The sequence below is a fragment of the Crinia signifera genome, chromosome 8, assembly GCF_055691185.1.
Source record: "Crinia signifera chromosome 8, ASM5569118v1, whole genome shotgun sequence".
NCBI lineage: Eukaryota > Metazoa > Chordata > Amphibia > Anura > Myobatrachidae > Crinia > Crinia signifera.
The window spans coordinates 105035496-105061761 of NC_139224.1; the positions used below are offsets into that span (position 1 = coordinate 105035496).

Here is a 26266-nt window from a genome sequence, read left to right on the forward strand (position 1 = left end):
TAAATGTATCTATCTCTCATTCCTTTTTTCCCCTAAAATGTAACAGTGTAATGTGGGTTAGGTGAAATGAGGGAGATTGCTAGACCAATGAGGGAGAGAGGGAGATTGCTGCTATTTCAGGGAGTCTCCTGCAGAATGCAGGAGGGTAGGCAACTATGGTTGCAGCGCTGTTATACATGCCATCGAGAATGGTTGAAGTTTGAAACACCTCCCAGAAAACAGTTACAGTTTTCTTTGTAGATTAACCCTATCAGACTCAGCACAGGATGTACCAACCTCTTGAAGTACATCTCACGACAACCTTGACGATACTGATCGTATATATGTATATATATATATATATATATGTACTGACGTATGTGATTAGTAACAAAATGGTAGCTCTCCCGATAAGAGCTGCCCTTTTGCGAACAGCACCAGTCCCTGGATTTCCAGGACCCTGGAGTTCATCTGCTTATGTACAGAAGGACATGGTGGCCATAAGGGATACTGAGAGGGATCTGACTGAATACCTCTCAACTATGACTGCTAAAAGAAGCACATAGGCTTATATAGGGTAATACCAGCAAAAGCTAGCACACATTACCCCTCCTGCCAGACCCCTGGCATCCTGAGCTTAATACATTGTGGAAATGTTTAAGTACATCCCACTCAGTGTTTTGTCAGTTTTCAATGTCTTGGCATATAAAATGTACACTCTATTTCATTATGACTAATTATCTCATAAAAATGTTCTCTGTCCTCACAAAAGTGATTATTTTGATGGAATAAGTAGTGCTCCATGATATGTTTATAGTCATATAATACTGTTACTCGTCAATGTATGCTCCTTGCACTGACTTCCTTTGCAGAGGAATAAGATGTGCACACTAAGAGATGCTTTAAAAAACGTGGGAATCCCAGCAAACACCCCCCCCCCCCCCCCATCCACACACACACACACACACACCACCATATTTTAAGCAATGTTACAGGAAAAAGTGGCATAGCTGGTCTTTGCTTACTTCTGTGCTGGTGGCGCCATATATCTAAAGGCATCACCAGACCATCTCACCAATTATGTAGCAGGACCGGTGTTCCTTTAAGAACCTGCAAACATTTTATTTTTATGAAAGTGTAAAGTAAAGGGGCAAATAAAAGAAGATGTAGAGGCCCCATATTTTTTTAGCCAGTGAGGTAATGTCATGCTTTATTGGTCCCCTAGCCATGACATTAACACCATAATTAGTCAGTCCCGGCCTCTGTAGGTGCTGCCCTCTGATCGGCTGTTAGAGTCTGTGCAATAAAGCAAACTTCCCCCATAGATTTCAATGATGGGTAAATGTCATTAAAGTCTATAGTGGGAACTGCTGCATTGCATTGTATGATGGCAAACACAAGGTTCACCTCTAATAACCTTATGGTTAGTGTTGGAAACCAAGGTTACTTGAGGTGAACCTTGTGGTTCCCATCGTAGAATACAATATTGTGCTTCCAATAATTGACATCAATGATGTTTTTCCTTGAAGATGTGTGATTGACAGGGCAGCTGCTCACAGCCAATCAGCAGGCAGCTTATATGGAGGCGCGCCCTGATTGAATGGTGACTCTTCTAATAACTGGAGCCATCCAGGTCTTGCTCACTTGTGTAGAGGAAGTGTATGTGTTAACACATACACTTCCTTATGAGCGTATTGTTTCTGTACAGGCATCTCTGAACATGCTGCTGAAGGGACGTCTATTTGAAATGTGTACTTTGATCTGAGTCTGCTCAATTCATAAGTGTGTTTACTAAGTAAACTCCCTTGTTTCAATGTTGTGTATGGAAATTACACCTAAGTTTGGCCAATGTGTATTTGATATATGTCTATATAATGATCATCCTTGTTTTGTACTTCTATTTAACACAGGGTTGCCGACTTTCACAGTCTCCTCTCTGGGAGAAGCCTGGAGAGGAGACTGTCAGCATCACTCCTAGGGGCGGGGCCTGATGGAGACATCATCAGTCCCTGCCACCAGTAATGCAAATCCAGCAATATGCGGGTCTCCGGTGAGGGGACGGGGCTAAATATGCATGATTAGCATATTTAGCCCCGCCCCTTCCGCAACCCCCCCCCACGAATCGCGGCAATTTAAAGCTTATACAACCAGGTACGTTAGGGGCGGAAGGGGGTCCGCCGGAATCCGGGAGGGTGACCCACCTATCCGGGGGGCCGGGAGGGGGACCCGGTTTTCGGGATCCTGCCGGCCATTCCGGGAGGGTTTGCACCCTGAACCCTGATTTAACAGACAACCCCTTGTTTGTGCTTTAGAAAATTTCCAGAATTGAAATAATGCCCAAACACCCCTGTGATTGGAAAATCTGGCAAAGACGGAGCTTGGTAAATGTACCCCTAACAGTGAACATTAGAGTTTCTTCTTAGAGAAGTGTCTTACAGTGCCCAGCTTCTTTCATTGCAGGATGACTGTAGACCATTTTTAAATACAGGAAGGAGCTTAACCACAGCATGTTATAATTGTTTCCCTCATTACTTTCAGTAAATACTAGCAGAGAATTCTCTATTATAGTCAATTATCTCTGTAAAATATGCATTCAGCCAGGTAAACCTAGCCATAAGTTTTCTATGCACCTTTAGGGTACACATAGCAATTATAAATTAGTAAGAGCACATAAGTCTGCTAAGCACATGCAATTTCTTTCTGATCTAATCTCAGCCCCAACATGAAATCATACTTGCCTACTCTCCCAGGATTTCTGGTTGACAAATCCTTTTCCCAGAATCCTGAGGAAGTAGGTCAGCATCCCACATCCTGAGACTTGATGACCTCATTTGCGTAGAATTATGTCATTGTGGCTCCTCCCGCCACTGCATAAGGACACAGGTGGCATTGCAAAACGGTGCTGGGGCTAATTGAAACAATTTGTTGGCTCAATGCCCCCCCACCACACACACAATTTGTGTGACACAAATACACATACAGACACAGACACAAACACACCACCCATCTTGATGTCACTCTACAGGATCTTCCAAAGATAACAGTGAAATAATGGCTAAATATGGCGTAAAATAAGTTCACTTAAGTCAAATAACACTCTTATTTTATGCTTATGGTACATTATGGGTATATGGTATTCATGACAATGGAACATTTGGAAATTGTCAGCCCCATTCACTATACAAACCGAAGATGTCTGTTGCACCAGATTTTATACTGCAATAGACAAAATAACTTCTGGATGAGATGGATCGTTATCGCTTTATTGTTATGCTGGCCATATGCTAGGCGATATGTCTGCAATTTGGACACTTTTTATGCAACTTTTTATGCATGCTAGCACCCAACTAGCATGCATTAACAGCAATTCCGATGTGATGTGTAGTCCCACGTGCACCGCACTAGAACCTGCATGTCGCATCGGTTGCCGAAGCAATCTGCTTGACCGCATCTGAGCCGGAAAGGCTTGGCTGGGATTGCATATGCGAAAAGAACGCATACGATATATCGCATGCAATCCTGCCACCCGGGAAGGTCCCAGGCGGCTCAAGGGGGATTGCTGGAGACTTCCCCATCTGGAGAAGATGCCCTAGTATATGGGGACCTATAGATTTAATCAAACAAAACAGCTCTTCTACTTTCAGCTATTTACTATACTTCTCTGAAGTTGCTGCTACTCTTTGGACAAAGTAAACTTAATGAATGTAACTGCTCAATGAACCTACCTTCTGCAGGGTTTCAGCAGTGCTGTAAACAGTAGCTCCAAGCTAGTTTATACATTCCTCATCATAGGAGCATGGTGAAAATATGTATTGTAAAAATTAGGGGCCCGAGGTGAAGAGTTTCATTGCTGGTAGGGCCTACGGATGTTTGCATTGCCGTCTCTGGAGTCATTTTGTATTTGATATATTACTTTTTTTCATTCTTGTAAAAGTTCATAATTATTCATTCCACACAGAATGTCCATGTCCTAAGTTCCGAAGTTCAGCTTCGACAGAAGCTAACAATCTTGTGATAGAGTTTCTGCAAATGTCAGTACTCCAACATTTTTCTGGACATAGTTAAAATTAATACCTTCTTCATTGTGGCTATAAATCAGCTTAATAACCCAGCAATAAGATACACATGGGAGCAGCTCATACTTCAAAATCATCTGTGCATTTTTTCTTTATCTGTCAGGACATATTTATTGGCATGGCAGAGCATGTTAGAACAACTTAATTTACCTTGAAAGTATCCATCTTATTCCCCCTTCACACATAACTAATATAAACAAAAGTATTGGTCCTAATAATGATACAGTGTGTCCTCCCGTTTTAATAATAATAATAATTTTAAAACAGGTTTATCTTGGTTCTTCTAGTTTATGTACTTAAAAGTTTTAATGTGGAAGCAGCCAAAAATATAAAACTGCAGATGGAGCGCCTCTCAGCCAGGGCTGGGTATCGCCAGATTCCCTTAGCTGGCAGTCGCCTGCGGAGATGTGCTGCATCTGATGGGGACGCGCAAGCATCTCACACGCACATGCGTCCTCGTCAACACTGCAGCGGGGAGCACTTTCCCTGCCCGTCTCCACTTCAGGGAGATTGGCAGGGTTAGGGGGGAGCTGGGGGCAGCAGCTGGGGACATGGGGGGAGCTGGGGGCAGCAGCTGGGGACATGGGGGGAGCTGCAGTGAGCGGCGGAGGGTGGCACCATCGGAACATGGTGCGCGAACATCTCATGCGCACATGCCCCCTTTCGGCGGATGGCGGTGGCAATTCAATCACCAGGAGCAGCTCTAATGAGAGCTGCTCCATCTGTAACAAAGAAGTGCACCATCATTGGTTGTTAAGCAGTTATCTGATCACGTCAGACGTCAGTTAGTAGATGGAGGAGAAAGTTAAACATTGAGAAATAAAGTGAAGACTTTGCTCATAGCAACATCCCAGCTTCTAATTGTTGTTTTTCTAGCAGAGTTTAAAATTATAGCTAGAAGCTTATTGGTTGGTGAGGGACTCCACTTTCTCTCTCTCTCTCTCTCTCTCTCTCTCTCTCTCTCTCTCTCTGATCTTTTTGGTATTTGATTTTATTTATATAGTTCTCAATGTATACATTATATTATTATCCCTCAAGTTGGTGCAGAAGAGGTTACTGTAAGCGCCTTCCCTTTATTGAGGAAGGACCAAATGAGTGTGAGTGTGTGGGTGGGGAAAGGGGGAGGGGCAGGAGGCATTTCATTTCTCTTATAAATTTGCTATTATCTAACGGTGCCTATACATCTATGTGCCTATACATCTATGGCACTTCCCTGTTCTGCTGATACCCGAGGTGGGGTATTAGGAAAATCCAACATATTGGGAATTTCTTGTTTCACCGATTCTGACCCAAAAATTATCAGAATTTTCAAGCACTAGGGTTACTTACGTTTAGGCTTAAAGGGGTGTTACGGGTAGCCTATTGGGAGGGACGGTTAGGCCTAGACTCTATAAAGGGGGGTTAGGGACTAGGCGGGGGTGTGGTTGAGAGGGGTGGTAGGAGAGAGTAAGTATACTTACGCAGCTGCTGTCGGAAAACTCTCTTCAGCCGGATGCCACTGTCGGTCTTCTGACCGCCCGCATCGCTTCCACCGGTCAGGCATCCTGAATCCCTCAGAAATCCACTTCAATGAAATGTAGCAATAACTTCAAAAATGATATTTTTTAATTGATTTCCAGTATTATTGAAATGGCTAATAAAGGATTTATTTTTCTCATCCCAAGTGTGTTTTTGACAGAGCTGCAATCTGGAAATATCTTGTATTACATATTTGAGCATGGTTTGCAAAGCTGCAGAGAAACACAAAGCCATATCCATTCATATAGCATTCAATAATGTCTGCTCTGAGCTATATTACACACATCACAGACCTGAGTCCACTATACTGTACTAAAGCTTTGGCAACAGATAAAGAGATGTGTCTTGTCCAGCATATCAAACATCTCCCAGCGGGATCCTGCAATGTCCTTCCGCACAGCAATGAGGACAGGCCATTTGCTTTTTTGGCATATAAATAATTCCAGCATTCAAGAACAAAAGTTTTGGTAATGCCTTTTATGATAGTAATATTAGTTTATGGTTCCAAGGTAAACAGGGCTATAACTCTGTGCCCTTACTGTCGTCGTCCCCAAAAAAGATGCCTACTGTTTTGCAACTCTATCTGTACATAAACTGCTTTTGGGACAGTATCAGGAAGTATTGTGAGATGTAAATGATAGCAAATACTGTATAAGGGAGAATTAAATTGGCTGTTTCTACCACATTATCCTGTATCACATGCTAAATGTGTCCATACACTAGGGTGATGTCTCAGAGGGGAGAAGTCGTTGGCAATCCCACCTTCAGTCCCCCGGCAACCTCCCAGGAGGCAGGACTGCATATGATACACAATATACAGGACCTCATTCTGATCGGTTCACGCTGTGAATTCGCAACGGCGATAAATGTTTACTGGCTGTGCATAAGCATAATAGCTTATGTGCATGTGCAGGTCTTCACTGGGGGCGCCCTTGGAGACTTGCATAGTACATGTGGCACTCACAGCAGGGGGGCGTGCAGGAGGCGGGTAGGGGGTGTTCGCATGCAAATGCCCTGCATTTCCTGGCCGCACCCAGGAAAACGCTGTATGTCCCCATGCAAACGGGGATGGATACCTGCCTTCCATGGGCTGGCAGCTGACATCACCGGATGTCAGCTGCCCACCCTGTTCCCAGAGCAGGGCGCCGCTAATCTACGGCACCAGAGAGTGAGTTAGATTTTCCACCATTGGATGGTCGGTGACTGCGGGCACCCACGCAAGGCTGGGAATGGATGTTTATGCAAAACATCAATTTGCATCGCTGCGGGGAAAATCTGGCGATTGGCAGGGGGGCATTTGCCTGCACGGCAGGTGGCACTACAAGGCTCGCAAAGCAGCAAACTAATGTTACTACTTTGTTAGCCAACCAAGGCCACAATCCTTTTGCATACAATGCATTGTATGTGATCCTCAGCCTGCCAGGAGGATTGGTGAGGTGATAAAGCTATAGCCAGCACTTGGGACCGCGCATTGCATCTGGCCTGATGTCAAATCCAGGAGATTTGGTCACTTTTTATCGGATTTATTGCCAAAATCGGATTAAAAGTGTCTAAGTCTCTGTGGAATCTCCCGAATGTTGACCTTAATGTTGACACAATGTCACAGTATGAAATGGTATCTGGATGGATGACAGTCAAAAGTTGACATTGACAAAATGTTGATACAATGAAATGGAAAAAATGGAAAACATTGATACATGAAAAAGCCAATATGAGTTGTTGTTTTTTTTTTTTTTTGGGGGGGGGGGGGTGGTGTGTCTTCATACCGTACCGGCCAGGTGGACCCTTTTTCAGTATGTATTGACCTTTTGCTTGTGCCAACATTATGTCAATGTCAACCTTGTGCATGTCAAACTTCGGCTGTCGAATTAATGACATGTAGATACAGTATACCACCCCCGAGTGACTTCACTGACTATTCCAGAGGAATTCCATTGCACATTGGGGAGACCTGAGTCACCGCTGCAGAAACAATGATGAAACTACTATACTGTATATTCTATATCTATATATTATAACATGTCGTGTAGTCCTATAGTACCTTCCTTCTTTTCTACACTCCAGGTATATTTCTGTTTTATAATTGGGTTGTATAAGGTAACTCAAGCTGGGTACACACCAACAGATTTATCTGTCCAATCTATCTGGGGGAAGCAAAATGTGGTAATGGATGGAAGCAAATGAGAATCGAATATTTACTCTCAAATGCTAGAAAGCAGACAATATTCATTCATGCAAATTCGCTGATGTATTCTATTGTCTATTTTCCAGCATCTGGGAGCAAATGATTGTCCTTTGCGCCCAAACATTTTCAGATTTTTGCTCCCACCAGACAGATTGGACAGACAAATCTATAGGTGAACACCCAGGTTTACTTCTACAGAGCACTTGTCCGACCTGAAATATTTTGCTAAATTAGTTATATCCTTATTTAAATGTATTGTACACCTTATATGGGGTGTGGATCGTTTTATCGACAACACTTAGGTCGACAGTCATTAGGTCAACACCGTAAGGTTGACATGCAGCTAGGTCAACAGGTTTCTAGGTCGACATAGTTGAAGGTCGACAGGTGTCTAGGTCGACATGGGACACGGTCGACATGGGTTTAGGTAGACATAGCATTAGGTCAACATGGGTTAGGTCGATAGGTCGCAAGGTCGACATGAGTTTTTTCACAGTTTTTTTACCCGAATGTCGACACAGTCGACATGTACACAGTTGGAAGACAACAGCAGCCCCTCGCATCGCTCGCTTCACTTTCAATGCTTCGGGCACGGTGCCTCGCTGCACTCGGCACACTATTTTATTATCCCGCCACGCCCTAGTGGATGGTAGGGCATGAAATACCGTCAGCATATGTCGGCTCAAAAAACAGTGAAAAAAACCATGTCGACCTCGCGGCCCATATCGACCCTAACCCATGTTGACCTAAACCGATGTCGACCTTGTCCCATGTCGACCTAGACACCTGTCGACCTTCAACCATGTCGACCTAGTTGCACGTCGACCCAACAGTGTCGACCTAATGACTGTCGACCTAAGTGTCGTCGATAATACAACCGTATACCCGTAAATGCTGGTGTGCTATGGACATAGTTTGCACCACTCATCTAGATTCTAGGTGCTATAAGTAATCCTTTTTCTGTGTTCTCCATTTTCTCTGATGTCATAGACTCTTCATAGACTCTTCATTTTTCTAATAGTAATTTGTCCATGAAGATGAAGTTATCTGATATACAAACTTAGCTGTCTTTATGTAAGTGATTGAACAGTATAGTATCTGGCCTGTGTAGTCAGACACTACAATGGACGTATCATATGTTATATGGTTGTACTGTATATGACAGGTTACTTTGTTGTGGCTAAACCTTTTTCCTGATATTTTTTGAACGGCTGTCTTATAACAGCTAATCTCATTTCCCTTCCTTAAAGCTCTCTCTAATCCTTTTAAAAAGCACTGAAATGCCCCCTGGACCTGTGAAGTAAATCCCCTGTGATTTTTTAAGGGCCAAAGCAGATTTATAGCTGCCAAGTCATCCATAAAGTAAAGGGGCTATATACTGTGTATATATATATATATATATATATATATATATATATATATATATATTTCTCGATGACTCTGGCACTCACTGCATATTAGAGATAACAGTAGCCGGTGCCCTCAAAACAGCGTGCACTGCAACAGCATACACCCGCCGAATATATATTCCAAAAAGCGGCACTCAGCTCAGAAATCAGGCAAGAACACAGCATCAAGACGCCAACGTTTCAAATGTATTTCACATTTTTCATCAGGGCAACAACATGTATAACATTTACTCACCAATTTATTCAAGTGCCCGCCATCACCCGCACGTCCTCCCCGGGCGCCGCCTGACCACGTCCGTGGTTGCACCCGGAAGTTGTCACTGCAGTGCTCCCTTCACCACCATGATAAGTATTGGCAAACATATGAACATAGCATATAGAGAACTGGCAAGAGTATAATACATACATTGCATACAAACGTAACTACAAGAAACAGCTAGGTCCCATATTCTCATTGAGCCCATGTGGACTCAATGTATTTAATAGAAATATCCACTTCGCCTCTCTTTGCAATAAAAGTTTCCTCTGCCCATAAGCTACTGTAGGGGCACACTATGCAATTTTTTTACACTGTCTTGTCATTCCACCCAAGTGCTGCAGTGTCCCACAGTAAGGGGGGAATAGAGAGGCTCACTCTCACTGCTTAGCAGAGCATGTACTTATTCAGGTTCCTTTGTACGAGGCCGATGTGTTCTCTTTGCACAACAGAACAGAATGCTCGCCGGGTGCACGCACAAAACCTTGTGGGTGGGGGCAGCGAGGCGACCTATTAGCATATGGAACGCCCAGTGTTTCTTGGGCATTCCCATAAGAACACTGGGCGATCTCATGCTAATGGGCAGATGATGCGTGTGGGGGGTGGACAGCTGACATCACCGGATGTCAGCTGCCTGACCACTTCCCTCAGAATGTGCACGCAGATCTAAGATTGCTCTGTGCAACCTTAGATCTGCGTGCCCGTTCCACATAATTCGATGGACGGTGACCATCGAGTGATGTGGGTGTTCCCGCAGGCTGCGAATGGATGTTTATGTACATCATCCATTCGGATTGCATACCTGTGGTGCGCACACTTGCGGCAGTGGGCATGGTCACATTTCATGGTCGATCAGAGCATCGGGAGGCAGAGCTGATCGGCCAGCCCATGTCTATCTCAGTGAAGTGCAGTCATGCAAAGCTGTTCAGCCACACTTCTGGACTGGACCCTCCATCAGGCTATGGGCCCTTCTGGAATTTGTCAGAAGGGCCATATGGCCAGACCAGCCTCCAGAGGAATAATAACTTTCCCTTTAGTTTTAAGGTAAATAGGAATGCAATATAAAAAATATCTTCCTTTCTAACAACTTTGGATCTTTTCATATTTATATTTATATATGTTGCAAGTCCGCTACATATTTCATTAATTTGTGTTTTATGTCTTGAGGCTTTTTTCTAAATTCAAAGAAAGCTCACACATGATAACTGAAAACATGCATGCATGCTAAAACAAATCAGAATTATTGCTAAACTAAGCAACAGAGCGGCAACTAGATTTCTTGGTTCACGGTAATAAAATTAGAGTTGGTGCCCTGCCCAAAAATATAGGGGATGGAATCAGGGGGAAGAGGCATGGTCACGCAACAGTATCAATTCACATTACACCACACAGTAGTGTCTGGTATTCCGTTACACCACACAATACTATGTCATAAACACATTGAACCACAGTAGTATCCTTTATACACATTACACCACAAAATAGTATCCTTTATACATGTTACAACACACATTACTATCCCTTAAACACATAACACCACACAGCAGTATCCCTTAAATATGTTACACGACACAGCAGAGCCTCTTCTTCACCACAGAAGAGCCTTTCCATCTCCTCCTCCATCCTCCTTATCTTCATTCCTTCTAATTCCACTTCTTCCTCATTATCCTCACCCCCCTTGAGCGGCTGTGCATCATCATCATCATATTCCTACTTCTATATGCGAGTGCACCAGTCACACTACCCTAGTTATGGCCCTGCCATCAGCACTGAGAGGGTGAGCGGGGGGTACAGCCAGCTGGGGACTTAGAAACTGGAGGTGGTAGACACCATATAAGAGTCATTTAACTGCAGCCAGTGAGGTTGTGTACACTGTATTTTCTGAATCCAAGATGGTCGCCATTTTCTCCTGCAACAGCAATAAAAGTGCCCATACACGGAGCGATGTGCTCTGTACTTTTTGTACTAGATAGCATTGCATCTAGTACAAAAACCATGTGATGTGCTACAGCAGTGTGCTTTTTGTGCACTGGTACAAAAAGTACAGGCTGCACATACTTTTTGTGCTATGAGATATGATGTGCACGGGAGCACGCATCGCACGGTCAAAATGCACCATGTATGGACACCATAATTTGTGCAGGATATGCAGACAGGTCTTGTCCGTCGGTGGCTGCACTGTAGTACTGTGTTTATGGTCTGTATTCTGTATTCTTGGCAACAGTAGCATCAGTAGTAGCAGCAGGATCCTGAAGACAGCAGGGGACAGAATAAATAGGAGGGGGTGGAGCACATCTGTAATGTGTAATGATAGCTGTGCATTCAGCTCCTTCTCTGCTGGGTGCACCACTGTCATTATATATTACTATGGGTTGTACGGAATACAAATGTTCTGTGTGAAAAGCACCATCCGCACCAATCCTACTGAACTTACGGCCCTGCTAATCATTTGTTTTGAAAATATTAGTTTGTTAGTTATCAATCTGATGAATGTGTTTATGCCCATACATCACTTATAAATGTATTACTTCACTAACCTTTTCTGAAATCTGCTATTGAGCTACAGAATCATACTACCACCGTATAGTGCTAGACTGCATTACTGTAGCAAGACTTCTGTGTGTATTTGGTCAATGGGTAGTGTACCGAACACATGGGGCAATGACAAACCCAAAAAGTTTAAAGGATAATCCTACAGAGGCAGTCATATATTATCTAAATGGAGTTACATAAAAATGTAGTAACTTAACAAATATGTTGCATGAATATAAAGATAAAATGTTTCTGAATTCTTTGCAAATCATATTTACAGTAGAGATTTGCCGTTCTAGAAATCCCAACTCACCCAAATTTTGGGGATCCGAATCAAACCGAGTCAGAATCCAAAGCTTCCCTCATTTCGGAACTCGGTTTTAAAATCCATTCTGATTTAGGTGCCATGTCAAACAGGAAAGTGTGATCGAAATTGACAGGAAAGTGCTAGGAATGAATATCATTGATGTTAACGATGCTGTAGGAACAAAAATATGACATGATTTTAGCTGTTTGTATCAATTTTCTAGAAATTCAAAAACAAATTTTAGACTCTGAATCAAAACACCTTTAAGTAGTTTTGCCATAACCTCGAATTTACCTGTAGTCCTCTAATTTAAGGAAGTCACTATTTCTGAATTCATCTATCTTCAACACACACACATCAGACGAGGGGGTCCCAGCTCTCTCTGTGCACAGACCGGCCCACCTGGCCATCAGCTTCCCTTTCATTTATCAGACGTGCCAGGTGGCTAGTCCGACCTTGGTTGCCATTATGCCACGTGCAATAGTACCACATTTTATTTTGAGAAGTTTTAGTATCTCTACCCCCATAGAAATAGTTTACTTATCTATCTCCTGATATAAAGTAACAGCCCATTTGGATTCCTTGAACCACATAATTGAAAATGAGCACCCTGAAACCTCGAGCTTCTGTACACTAGATTATTGTAAGCACAAATGTAGTTTTCTTCTTTATCTGTTGGAAATTGCTTGTTTTATGAATCCAAATGATTTTCCTGAAACAGTGCTTCGTATACTTGGAATACATAAATGTTGTATTATTTATTACAATGCAGTGAAATGACTTTATGTAAAATAAACTGACTGTCCTGTCTGATCATCATCATTATTATCATCATTATTTGTTTTTAAGCTACCACAAAACTCCTCATTCCTGGAGTTATATATCATATAAAATATAGATGTACATAAAAAAGAACAGGTACAGATGAGGTTGACAAAGGAGTTTAAAAAATGACACAAAGGTAGACAATAGTCCGGATTGATAGGGCAGCGTGGATAGAAGCTTGTGGTATAGGAGTGGGCATGGTACTGGAATTGGTTTTAATTGAAAACGTTTATTTGATGAACTTATGGGCCCTACACACATGGGGCCTTATTCTAGTTCAGTCTTTCTGACAAAATCCTTCTTAGATGGACAAAACCATGTGCACTGCAGGGGGGCAAATGTAAAATGTGCAGAGAGAATTAGATTTGGGTGAGTTATTTTGATTCTGTGCAGGGTAAATATTGACTGCTTTATTTTTACACTGCAATATAGATCTCACTTTGAAGTAAAACCCCACCCAAATCTAATTATATCTGCACATGTTATATCTGCCCCCCTGCAGTGCACATGGTTTTGTCCATCTAAGAAGGAATTTGTCAGAAAGACTGAACTAGAATAACCCCCATAGTGATGTGTATAGGGTGACCTAGCTATGCTAGGTAGGGCACCGCTGCGCCGCTATCGCTCAGCTCAGAGAGCTGACAGCCCACACACAGAGCGAGCTGTCAGCTCGGTGTGCTGAGCGAGCTGACAGCGCCAGTGTTCTCCGGTGAGAGAACACTGGTGATGCCGAGATTGATGGACACTGCTTATCAATCTCGGCTATCGGCCCGCGGGGATGCGCATTGCTGTCGCTATAGCCCCTACACACACACCGATGTAGGGGCATTTGCTAAGCGACTTTGCCAAACTAAGCAAAGTCCCTTAGAAAATGCCTTAATATCGGCATGTGTGTAGGCCCGATAACATTGATTGCTAGCACTTTCTTATTTGTTTTAGCTAAAAGTACACACAGAGGGCGTAGTATAAGGGCAGGATAGTATATTAAATATATGGTGGATACATATCAAACTTTTAGGCCTCCATTCACTTGTGTGACTTCTCCCCTCTTGAACCACCCAGAAGCTATGCTGTCTGGGAAGCCAAAGAGGGACAGCCAGAAGGACAGCTGTATGCGGTCCTTTTGCTTACAATGTATCATATGTTATCCCAACAAGTGCTCTGGAATCTGACAAAGGCTTAGTGCAGCACTTACGAACTCCGGCTCCAATCTGATCCTATGCGCACAGGGCCACGCATCAGATCAGAATCGGATACAAAACATACCCTTTGTCACTTTTCACTCGATTTCTCAGTTTGATCCCTCAAAATCGCGTGAAAAGGGTCCACGACGTATAAGTGTATGGCCAGCTTTAGAGAGAGTTAAAGTGGAGAAGTTGATCATAGATACAAATCAGCTTCTGTTATTGTACAGGCTGTGGACTAGATTAATCAATGTGCAGAGATATACAGCCATGTTATTTTTACAGTGCACTAGAATTATCAAAGCTTGGAGCTTGGAAAGAGATAAACGTATCAACCAATCAGCTCCTGTCACTGCCTGTAAAACAACAGAAGCTGATTGATTGGTCAATTATCTCTCTCCACTTTATTTCTTTACAAGATATACCTCCCTGAGGGGTAGATTTATTATAGCGGCGCTAAGAGCGGCGCTATAACAGTTCCTGCTTCGCCTCATTAGCGAGGCGAAGCAGGAGGGGACACCGACAAGATCTACTAAGCTCTTGCCGCCGAAGCGGGGGTGCGCTAACTCCCCCCTCCGGCGATGTCCCCTCCAGCTGACAGTGTGTCAGTTAACACTGACGCGCTGTCTCCTTCCCCCCAGCCGGCTGGACTGCGCATGCGCGGGATCTCGCTACTCACGCAAGATCCCAGCGCAGCTCAGAGCCAGCAGCAGGGACAGCGAAGTTGATAGCTGCAGGCGGCGGAACGGTCAAAGATGCTGACCGTTCATAAATCAGGCAGGAGGCAGGGGCGCAGCACGAAATATCGTAGCTGCACTATGCCTCCTGCCCCACACCGCTGCCGATAAAGTACCCGGCCAGCAGGTGTGATAGATCAGGGGAAGCGCTATCCCCTGCCTCAAGGCACGGGGATAGTGCATATTCCCCTGATCGTTAGTTAATAAATCTACCCCTGAGTTAGATAAATGAAAAAAGACGATTGGTAGCTACAGTATGGCAAAATTCTCCACTTTATTTCACTTGAAGGTTTGGTTCATCTCCCCCATATGGGGGCACCTGAAAGAATGAAGGCTGGTGAAAGTCTGATCTAGCAGAACTGGGCTGGACTTTAACTAGTAATTCTTAGTATTTTTGATACACTGAACTGGTATCGACTTCAGTAAAGAAATAACATTATTTGTTATCACTGATACTTAGATATTGTAATCATACATTAAGGACGTATTCACTGTATATGTGCTGTAGCATCTGCTTATGTGAAAGCCAAAAATAGCATTCTCTTTAATCTGTTTATTACAGTATGTCAAAATTCTGACATTATTTTCTAAAATGCCCACGATGACAAGTCTTTTTTACCTCTATTTCCTCTAGTCCAGTGGTTCTCAAACTATTTTGCTCTTGGACCATATGAGGCAATAAAAATAATTACAGGTCCCCATCAAGTTACTGCAGAAGGTCAGTACATCACATGTGTAGTCAGCAGACAGCACATACATGGCAGCATTGTGGAGGCACAGAATGATGGAAGGAGTCTGAAGTAACAGACATTCAACTGATTTTTCAGACTCCTTGAATCACTGACTGAGATTAGAAAAGTCATCCTGATGGTCAGCAACATGGAGTCGTGACCCCATGCTGAGAAGGTTGGGACCCACTTTGGGGTCAGGACCCACAGTTTGAGAACCGCTGTTCTAGTCCTTTGCTGTCGCTACACATAGATGTGGAATTGTTTAGTGCCTTAAGCCAGGGGTTCACAAACTGTGTGCTGTGGCACCCTGGGGTACCTTGGGGATCTTGCAGGGGTGCCTCAGGTTAGAGGTCCAAGACTAATTCAAAATATTTATGGTCAAAGCAATTGGAAAAATCAGCGATAGTATCTGACAATCATAAACTATGTGGACAAACAGAAGCAAATCTTGTAACTCAGAACACAATTAAACCTAAGTATAACATATTACTACATTTTTTTTTTTTCAATTTCTCAATAAGAAACTTTTGGCCATGGGGTGCCTTGAAAACAACTTTGATGCTCTAGGGTGCAATGATTTGAAAACGTTTGGTAACCACTGCCTTAAGCTATTATGGGGGGTATTCAATCCGGGATGCCGACTGTTGGAACATTCAATGTTCTTTCTGTCAAGTGTCGTAAAGTCCGTGGTTCCATGGAAACGGCTGCGGAGTGTAAAAAAAAAGGCTGTGAATTCCACAATCTGCGACCGTTTCTGATAAAACAGATCCGACTTTTAAAAAGTTGGATCGGACAGCCTTCAATGCTGTCATTAATGACAGTATTGAATAGGTAAGTGCCGATATTTCCACTTTCGGGAAATATTGTCACAGATTGAATGCACTTGTCGATGCTGGCGCCCTGCCAATATCAGCATTGGTGGCCGGGGATTGGCTAGTATGTCTGGGGCTTTAGAAGGTGACTTTAGGCAGCTTCTTCATTTTATCTCTCTCAAAGGATTGATGCATCTCCATCCTTAGAAACAGGTTGCCAGAACCCATGCATAAGAGGTCACAGTCACAATGCCAAATAATAACTGATACTGTACCTTCGTTCCTGGTATACAGTAGTTTGATGTTAGGACTCTTGTTGTGTACTGTGCGCTTTACAAAATCTGATTCTAAGACCAGACAATCACCCACACTGGGTATAGCTGGGATACTGTAGCTGTTATAACCTTAAGTGTTAGACATCTTGTAATAATTCAGTTGTAGACAGATCGGTATTTGTCATACAGCTTACTAGAATCTCAACTTAAAATGACCCACTTTTATGTGAAAATGTATATATTACTCATTTATATAATTCCTTAAATACCTAATAATTTACAGTGCAGTGATACAATTGGCTACTTTCCCAACATCATTATGGCGATGTTCCCAATTTCATTGAGTGTTAATCATGCTTGAGAAGCCCATTAGGATTACATAATTGGACAGTGAAAGGTAAATTAGAACTGTGGTGCTTTGGTGTCTTCTAAAAGAATGTATGATGTTATTGTTGTACTTAAAAAGTAATTCACATAAAATAATGGTGTTCTATATAGAAAGAAATGAGTATTGCCCTCACCTAACTGTTTCTCATTTGCTTATATGTTTTTTAGCTGGACCAGTCGATGTACTCAGAGCATTAGAATTTCACAGTACACCAGAAGGTGTGACAAGAACAGCAGGATTTTGCACAAACAGGAAGTCATCCAAAGGATCAGACACAGCATACAGAGTTCAGAAACATGCCCAGCTTAGTGCCCCCATGAACCAATTATTTTCAGGTAAGGTTGGAAGATACACCTTCTTTGCCTAATGTTAGCAGTAGTAACTGAGGGATAATTGTGTCACTTGACAGTTAAAAAAAAAAGTACATACTCTAAAGGGGTAATTCAAACCTGCTTGCTAGGCTGCATATATTTGCTGTCTAGCGAGCAGGTTAACACCGCTCCACCGAATTCACTTAGGACCCAGCAAGCGGATGTGTATGCTTACACATCCGCTAACATGCCCTCGCACAGTTGAAAAAGCATTTGATGATTTCTCACGATCAAATGATTTTTTCGCTGTTCCCAGATAATAGGAAGCAAGGGCCTGCATTCACAGGGGCCCGCCCAGCATTTCTATGGGCACGCCCACCGTTTTTGTGGGCATGCCCATGAAACTCCGGGGAGGCACCCTAGCGACCGTCTCCTGCCTGTCACTCAGGCAGCGAGCGTCCCGGGCCTGTCTCGACAAATTTTGACCTGAGCGAACAGGCCTGAATTGGCCCCTAAGTACGGGACTTAAAAAAGTCCCTTTCATTTGTTGCATGTGAGTATGAATATTAGGTACTTGTTTCCTAGCACGGCCACACCGATTTACATCGGGGTGGTCGTGTCGGAAAAATCGGGTCGATCGCATCGCATGCGATTTGGTCGCATGCGATGCGATCGACGCAACCGACCCGATTTTTTGATTGAATGAAATGTAAATCGGGTCCCTGGGACCCGATTTTACATTGGATTCAATGTAAAATATTCCCTAGACCCCCAAATTTAACGACGTAAACCCCACCCCACGATAGACGCCAACCCGAAGCGTGGCGAGCGCAGCGAGCCCGCAAGGGGCGGCGGTGCGCGTCCTCCGACCTTTTCATTCCCCTACTATCCACGTCGGCGTGGAGTTGAGAATAGAATAGCGTGGCGAGCCCGAAGCGTGGCGAGCGCAGCGAGCCCCGCGAGGGGACGCGTATACCTGTGAAGTCATATTGGCCCATTTCACATTTTTCACATTTTTTTAAAGGTGAGATGGTTAATCAAGTCCATCTCATCTTGTGCCATTATAATGGCACAAGACCGACGCGATCCTCCCGATTTCAATGTTAAAAAATAGTTTAACATTGAAGCCTATGGCAAAATCGGGGGCATCGCGTCGGTCGCGTCGGGACCAATGTTAATGGTCCCGACCGACGCGATGCCCCCGATTTTGTACCCTTGCCGGCAAAATGGACCTGATTTCAAAGGAAATCGGGTCCATCGTGTGGATCATGTACCTTAACTTAAAGGTACACGATCCACACGATTGTGGCCGTGCTAGGAAACAAGTACCGAATATTATAGAAAATAAGTTGATTTTCCTTTATTCACAATTGTATAGAGAGCCTAGTTTACTTGGTTCCCTGGTTCTTGTTCCAGTACTGAAGGTTGGGACATAACTACTTCCCTGAAAAAGTTAAATTTTGTTAAATAGATGGTGTTTACAGAAGTGTTCTTTCCCATTGTTGCTGCAATGCGTACACATCGCAGCCTGCATATCGCGGCACGTCATGCATAGGCATACTCCCACTTCCCATTCACTTAGCAGTGCAGACCTGCAATTACAACTACTCCCAGCCCGGCAGGTCATAGAGCGTAACAATGTGTGTGCCTGTGCATACACATAGCGGCAATGCTGTTAAAGGACAAGTCTGTATTTTTTTTAAGATGGAGTAATTAGCTGGGAAAAAGCCTGAATGCAGCAAAGTACTGTAGCTGCCTTTTTTTTATTTCTATGTTACAAAGAACACTAAACCCTTATCCCAATTATCAAACCATATGTAGGTCCTTAAACGGGAGGTCAAGGGTGCTAATTTTATTGCTAAAATGCTGTATATGTACTGTCACCTTTATCTGCTTGTGTGGCCAAATGGTGAAATGTTCGCAGATGCCCAGTTATGTCCTGACAATGAATACAAATGGTGTCCATGTAGCATCTAATCATACAGAGTTATGCTTGTTTTGTTCAATCAGTGGCATATCTTTGTAATTGTTCTGAAATTACTATTATATACAAATATATGTTTAAGAAGTGATAAACAATAGTTAGTTAAAAAAGGTGTACCAATAATTTGTTACACACTCAAGGAATGATGTCATTGTAAACTGGACAACTCAGGTTGCAATCAGTTTAACCATGAAAAACCAAAAAATTACCATTCAGTAATTAATTTTGCCAAACATTCTAATAAATATAATCAGTGATCAACGTTAACCCATACTATATAATATACGTCAGCTTGAAGGTTAATGGCTGAATGCCATCAATGCAGAACCCAAACATCGGGCATAAGGGGTCATTCTGTCCTGATCACTGGGCTACAAAATGTAGTAGCCGAGCAATCAGTTAGCCGTCCCTTCCAGAGGGAAACCTCACCCCTGTGCACAGCTGCAAATAGCATTGCAGATCCATTTGCAACCACGGCACCATCGAAAGTCACCCCCCCCCTTCCTTCCTTGTGTCCAGAGCTGATATCAGAAGTCCTCTCTTCCAAAGCCTGGGTCCGCCTGTGTTTTCTCCTGCCACTTTCAAGAAACAGCCAGGTGCCTCCCCTAAATACCGGTTGCCTGTCTATCAGGGTGGAAACGGCCAGTGATGTAAAGCCATTGCTGGCTTTCATTGCATGATGTCCTGTGCATGTATGTGCACTATGATCTGTGTACATGCGCAGACATTTGATAATCGCTGGTACTGCAAATTGGCAGCCTAGCATATGGGTATGAATCAGGCTCAAATGCAGGACCTGAATTAGCCCCATTAAATTAGTAGCAGGATGGCGGAAACTCAAGGGTTAGGTGCCCTTGTAGGGAGTAAGGGAAGGAATTATTATGTAAAACAAGATTAATTTCACTGTCACATCAAATGAGACATTTTTACTTCTAAATGTTTTCCTATCCTCCTTCTTGTTACAGCAAGCTCTGACATATCACTGACAAGTAAATGTTTGTACAAGAATGTCGTTTTAGGGAGAAATAAATAAACCATGAAACAAAAGAAGCCACATGTGGTTTCCTTGTGGGATTTGAGACACAAATCAGACATATGTCAGATCTTCAATTGAAATATGAGCACACTCTTCTTAGTTATGTTCTAGTGAGGTCACTGTAGCCTACACTAAAATACAACAATGGGGTCAGTGAGGATAATTCTTGCTTCGGTTATGAATATTCCAGTATAGCAAAAATACAGTTTGCCTGGGGTTCCAGCCACTTGAGGGCAGCAGTTGGGAGCAGCCCCCCCCCACCCCCCGGGAGTGACTCAGTAGCCCTCTCTGCATAACCCCCACCCCCCTGCGCCGCATCAACTGGCACTCCCTCCCCGCCTGGGGCCCTGGTTTTACATTATATACATACATACATATATACATTGAAAAAAGATGTAAGTCGCCATTTTGTGTCCTAAACTGGTAATCACCCCTTAGGTGAGATGTAGTATAAAGGGTGACAATAAAGTGCAGGTATTCCCTTATTTATGAGGTGTCAGCTATCCTCTAAGAATAAACACCTTGGTGACTGGTGTAAACGAAAAGATATAGGATATAGGGATAGAGCTTCAGTGACTAATGCCCCTTTCCCACTGCAGGTCTAAAACGGTAAATTGCAGATTTTTCAGCGCAATTTACCGTTTAAGGCTGCAGTGGGAAAGTGCCAGAGTTGAAATACCGGTTAAAGATAACCGGTATTTCAACCCGTTTTAAAAGAGTCCTACATGGTTAAATACCGTTTTTGAGGCAGTGGGAAAGCCTCTGAAACAGTATTTAGTTAAAAAAAAAATCGGCGTGGGGTCCCCCCCACTGCCGTAACCAGCACCAGGCTGAAAGAGCCGGGGCTGGCATTAAAAAATCAGGAAACCCGACAAATAGGGCTTCGCTGATTTTTTAAAACCAGCCCCAGGCTCAAGGGCCGGGGCTGGTTCCCAAAATACGGGGGACAAAATGATTTGTTAAAAATCGGGGAACCCCTATTTGTCGGGTTCCCTGATTTTTAATTACCGGCCCCGGCTCTTTCAGCCTGGTGCTGGTTACAGCTGTGGGGGGGGGGGGGGGGAGCACTGTGGTGTCACCTGTTTTGAGGTTGACCCCCTGGTGAGGGCTGCCCGGGTAGTGCACCACTGTACATATCAAATAAATCCCTAAAAATACTCCCTTACTGCCAAACCCTAAGCTTCCTTCTTAGCGCCTAACCCCCTTCCCCTGCAGCCTAATCCTAATCTTTCCCCCTCGCACCCTAAACCTAACCTCCCCTATACTTCCTAAACAGGTCTTATGACCAGTGTTGGAATTCCAGCATTGGTATTCCGGCTGCTGGCATCCCAAATTCAGTACGCTGACCGGATCCTAGGTTACAGTCAGTCACAGCTTTTTAGAATCATCTACGTAGTGTAAAGTAATTATTATATAACCTACGACACCACTGCTGTTACTTCACAATCTTAGTGAACTGCATGAACTGTACATTATTGAGGGAATATTAGCATTCAAATTTCTTTCTATTCCAGTTAATAATTTCTTGTTCTATTTTAGAAGCTAATAATAATATCTGGTCTAATGTACGGAGTGTGTGTACTGAAGGGTGCAATGGTTATTTGACATTTAAACACTCTAGAAATGCCAATATATGACATACATGAAGAAACCCAAGGATTGACCAGCTTTTAGATCCACTGCAGATCATAGATAATGAGAGACAAGGCTTGGGCACATCAGCCAAGCACACCACATCTGTTTTTCCTGCAGCTGGAAATCAGTGATGTGTAAGGACATCTTAGAATTGTTCTACTAATAGAAATGTGTTTCTGGCTGTGATCCCTCTTGCTTTGTAATAAATAAGCAAGACCTTACAAGTGTCTACTTCATACACCTACATACAAGCCAAGACTTGTAAGATCCTGAAAATGCTCATGGACTCCACAGAGGTATTTAATTATCTTAGTCTCTGCAACAAGGGCTTGGGGCAGGAGGATGATTTATGGGTGGTATTGAAAGAGTTAAATATATTTTAATCCTGTTGATGTTAGACTGGGGCAGAACAACTTCTTCTACCAACTTTATTCATATAGTGCCTGAAGCAGAGTTGACTGTATCCCTCTGGTTTGTGGAGTACATCTTGAGTGTTTTTGTATTGCATAGTGGTGAGCATATTTGATCCATTGGACGCTTATGTCGGATGTTTTAAATGTGCCCATGCATCTCAAATGCACTGAGCATGCATCCGATGGTTATTACTGGGGAAGGAAACCGGAACTGCGTGTAACCATAAAATATCGATAGCCATTAATGGGAGATGACTGGCTTTCTTTTTATGCATGACAGGGGTGTACTGGTGTCAAGGACTGCACTGAAAAATGCAATTCCACTGGTTTTGGTGCCCTGGGTTCGTTGGACAGTTGCCTGATGGTGCAGTCCAGTTTCCACTGAATGGTGTGATTATTTGCAACAAGCAGTTGATTAGAGCCATAGCTGGTGGGTGTCTCAGTACGCTGCATCAATAGCATAACTTTGCAACCGCTGAAGCAGTGGTGTCCTCCATTCTCAGAAAATGATGCATTCCAAGCAGATCTCCACCTGCGTCACAATGGGCCATAACAGTGCGCTCTCACAAAGTCCAGTGACAGTATCATTAGAACTGCTGGCTAAGCAAAGTTAGCTGATCCCAGACATACTGTATCATCTGCACCAAGTATAGACTGGTACAAGTGTGTCGAGACTATAAGGAGCATCACACTTAATGTTGAATAAGGGGCAAACATGCACACATCCTCATTTACAGCAATGTGTTTTGTGCATGCAATGTAGGATAAATTATGGCTGACTTGCACTCAACTCAACTACTCAGCCCAGTAGTCTGTACCCCCTGATCAATCACCACTGGTATTCTAACATATAGATTTAAGAAATGAGTTGCAATTTTAGAACACTTTCAGCACAAACTTTAAGGATTGGAATCTTTCATGGTTCCTTGAACTTGCCCTATCAGCTGCCCTTCTGTTTCCTACTTTACAACACACAGAAGTAACATAATGGCATCTGGGATATTCATACAGTAGCTCTACTTTTACATTACTGGCCTCTTGGCAAATCAATGCATACTGTATATGTACTATGTTTTCGGATGAATCCCAGTCCTGAGGAAAATAGATAGAAGTATTATTAAACATGAAATATAATCACTTAAAAGTTCCTTTCAATAACTTGACTTATTTTCCAAACATAGTGAAAGCAATAGGTTTGCCAGCGCAATGCAAGAGGGATCACACCTTGTTGTTAGGAAAAGGAAAGGATTTAAATATTTTAAATGGTCAGAAAGAATTATTTTCCAATAAACCTGATAAATGGACATGAAGCAGCACACACTGTAAAATATGCAGGGTTAATAGTCTGCTGTCAGAATGTGTTAAATGCACTGACTTGTTTAATCCCATAAGTGTAAATGACAAGTGTGGTTCTTCAGGCTCTAATACGCCAATGCACAAATATGTATTTCCGTACATCCTACAGTCAGTGGGTGGAGAAACAAATTGTCTCTAGAAACAAACTCGTTTACAAACCAGAGACTTCAGACAATGAACCATAGTGGAACATTTAATCAATTACTGTTTACAAATAGCACAGATGTAGTCAACATGCTGCTCTACAAATGGCAACATGCCCAGTCACAGTTTTAGCATTCCCTAATATCAGAAATGTGGCAGGGCATGCTGAGATGTGTAGTTCCACCACACCTGGAGGGCCACTTGTTGAATACCACTGCTCTGACTGGTTGGATCCTCAATATCATGACTCAAATGTAGGCAATGGGCCTGAGTCTTTATGCTTGCAGCAGCTTGGCATATGCTATCCATAGCATTGCAAATGCAGGATGAGGTGCATACCACCCCCTGCCTGCAATGGCGATCACTGAAAAGTGCGATGCGATCACAGTTTTAGAGGAACACTGTGACCATCAGTTGCGATGCTCCCCGGCGACTAGCCTTTGTAAATATGACCTTAGGGCAGCTTGCAAGGCCTCGTTGCGCAATCCTTGGTCTGGCAGCTTCCCGATATCAGGGCTGACATGCCTCCATCTCCAGAAATGCAGGCTGCGCCCGTCACTCTGCCTGTCAATCAGACAGAGGCATTTGCAAAATTACAATGGGATCGCAGGACCCATCCTGCACATCCACAGAACAAATGTATAATGCTATATGTCCATAATGAGAAAATTTTGTTAGGACATAATACTTAACACTGCGTGTCCTCACACAGTCACAGATAGCCAGAGAGCTCCCCTGCCACCCTGCCCGCTGATCCCCCTTGGCTGTGACCGGCCACCGCCCCCCCTTCCTCACTGCTCGTTGTAGAGAGCAGGATGCTCTCCTTCCAGATGGATAAAAGCAGCGCAGGTACTGTTTATTGTGTACCGGCGCTGTCTCTGTGTGGGGGTGGGGGTTTGGGGTGCCACATTTTTGGGGGGGGGGCAGGGGGGAGCTTCATCTCTAGTTAAGCTGCTGACAGAAGCCTATCCTTGCCTCACTGGGAGGTACATATACCAATGCTCATTATGGGGAGAAACATTGGCCCTTATTCTGATTCGCGCGGTACGGCCCGCGTGCGGCCGTACCGCCGATGTTTTCCGTCTGCACATGCGCAGAGGTCAATCTGCGCATGTGCAGGCGAATTCGCCGCACATAACGTTACTACGCCGCAAAGGGGGCGTATAGGGGAGTGAGGGGCTTCATGCCCTCATTTCCCTATGTATACGCCCCGCGTTTCATGGGCGTTCCCATGCAAACGCGGGGCGTACGCATGCTAATGAGGGCATGACGCAACTCATGGGGGCGGAAAGCTGACGTCGCCGGATGTCAGCTTTCAGCCCCCATACAAGCTACCACACGGACGATTGTCCGTGTGGTCTCAGCTTGCGGGAGCTGCCGCGGCGTGCGGACCTGCCTTCGATGGTCGACGACCATCGAATGCAGGGGGCAGCTCCCACCATGGTGGAGGCGTAGCCTCCACCATTTTTATGCGGATCGCCAGCCGTCCGTGTACGGACGGCCGTGGCGATCCGTAGGGTGGGCGGGGATTCGTCTGGTGCGGTCGGAGCCGCATATGCGGCTCGACCGCACCAACCAGAATAAGGGCCATTATCTGTGCGGACACCACTTCTTGCACATGTTAGAAGGAGAAATATGCAGGGTGACAGGGATACTATGTGACTGTGTTTCAATTCTGATATGAAAATTATGATCATTATCACCTGTTTGGTACGATTGATTAATCATACACATGGCTATGGGGTTCTGATCGCATGCATTCGCAAGTTGATTGACAGGAAGTCAGCATTTGGGGGTGGTAACTAGTCGTTTTCTGGGAGTGCAAGAAAAAAACAGAGGCATGCTCAGGCATTTCCGGGAGGGCATGTGATGTCAGATCTGGTCACGATCAGCCTGTTTCTATCGCACAGGCAGTGTAGGTTCTGTGTTATGCACAAACTCCACATTCTTGAAAAATCATTAGATGGGGAATGAGTTGCCAATGGATTTTCAGCTATTGCTATTTTCACAATGGCGGGGGGGCGGGCAATTTTGCAGAGCAACGAGCAGGTCGGAATAACCCCCTATAATCCTACAAAATCCCTTACTTTTGCAAGAGTACCTAGACGACTTGATACTGATAAGGGTGGTCACCTCAATTATTGCAATCACATAAAATATGTGTTTGAGCTAC

General features: G+C 43.8%; 1 protein-coding gene across 2 annotated transcripts in view; it reads left to right on the forward strand.

The window, feature by feature from the left end:
• Positions 1-26266, forward strand: part of COL11A1 (collagen type XI alpha 1 chain) — a 211714-nt gene that overhangs the window by 15780 nt on the left and 169668 nt on the right. For both annotated transcript variants that reach the window (XM_083156920.1, XM_083156921.1), the window contains exon 2: positions 17382-17549. In XM_083156920.1, the coding sequence (XP_083013046.1) occupies positions 17382-17549 (168 nt within the window). The remainder of the gene's footprint in view (positions 1-17381; positions 17550-26266) is intronic.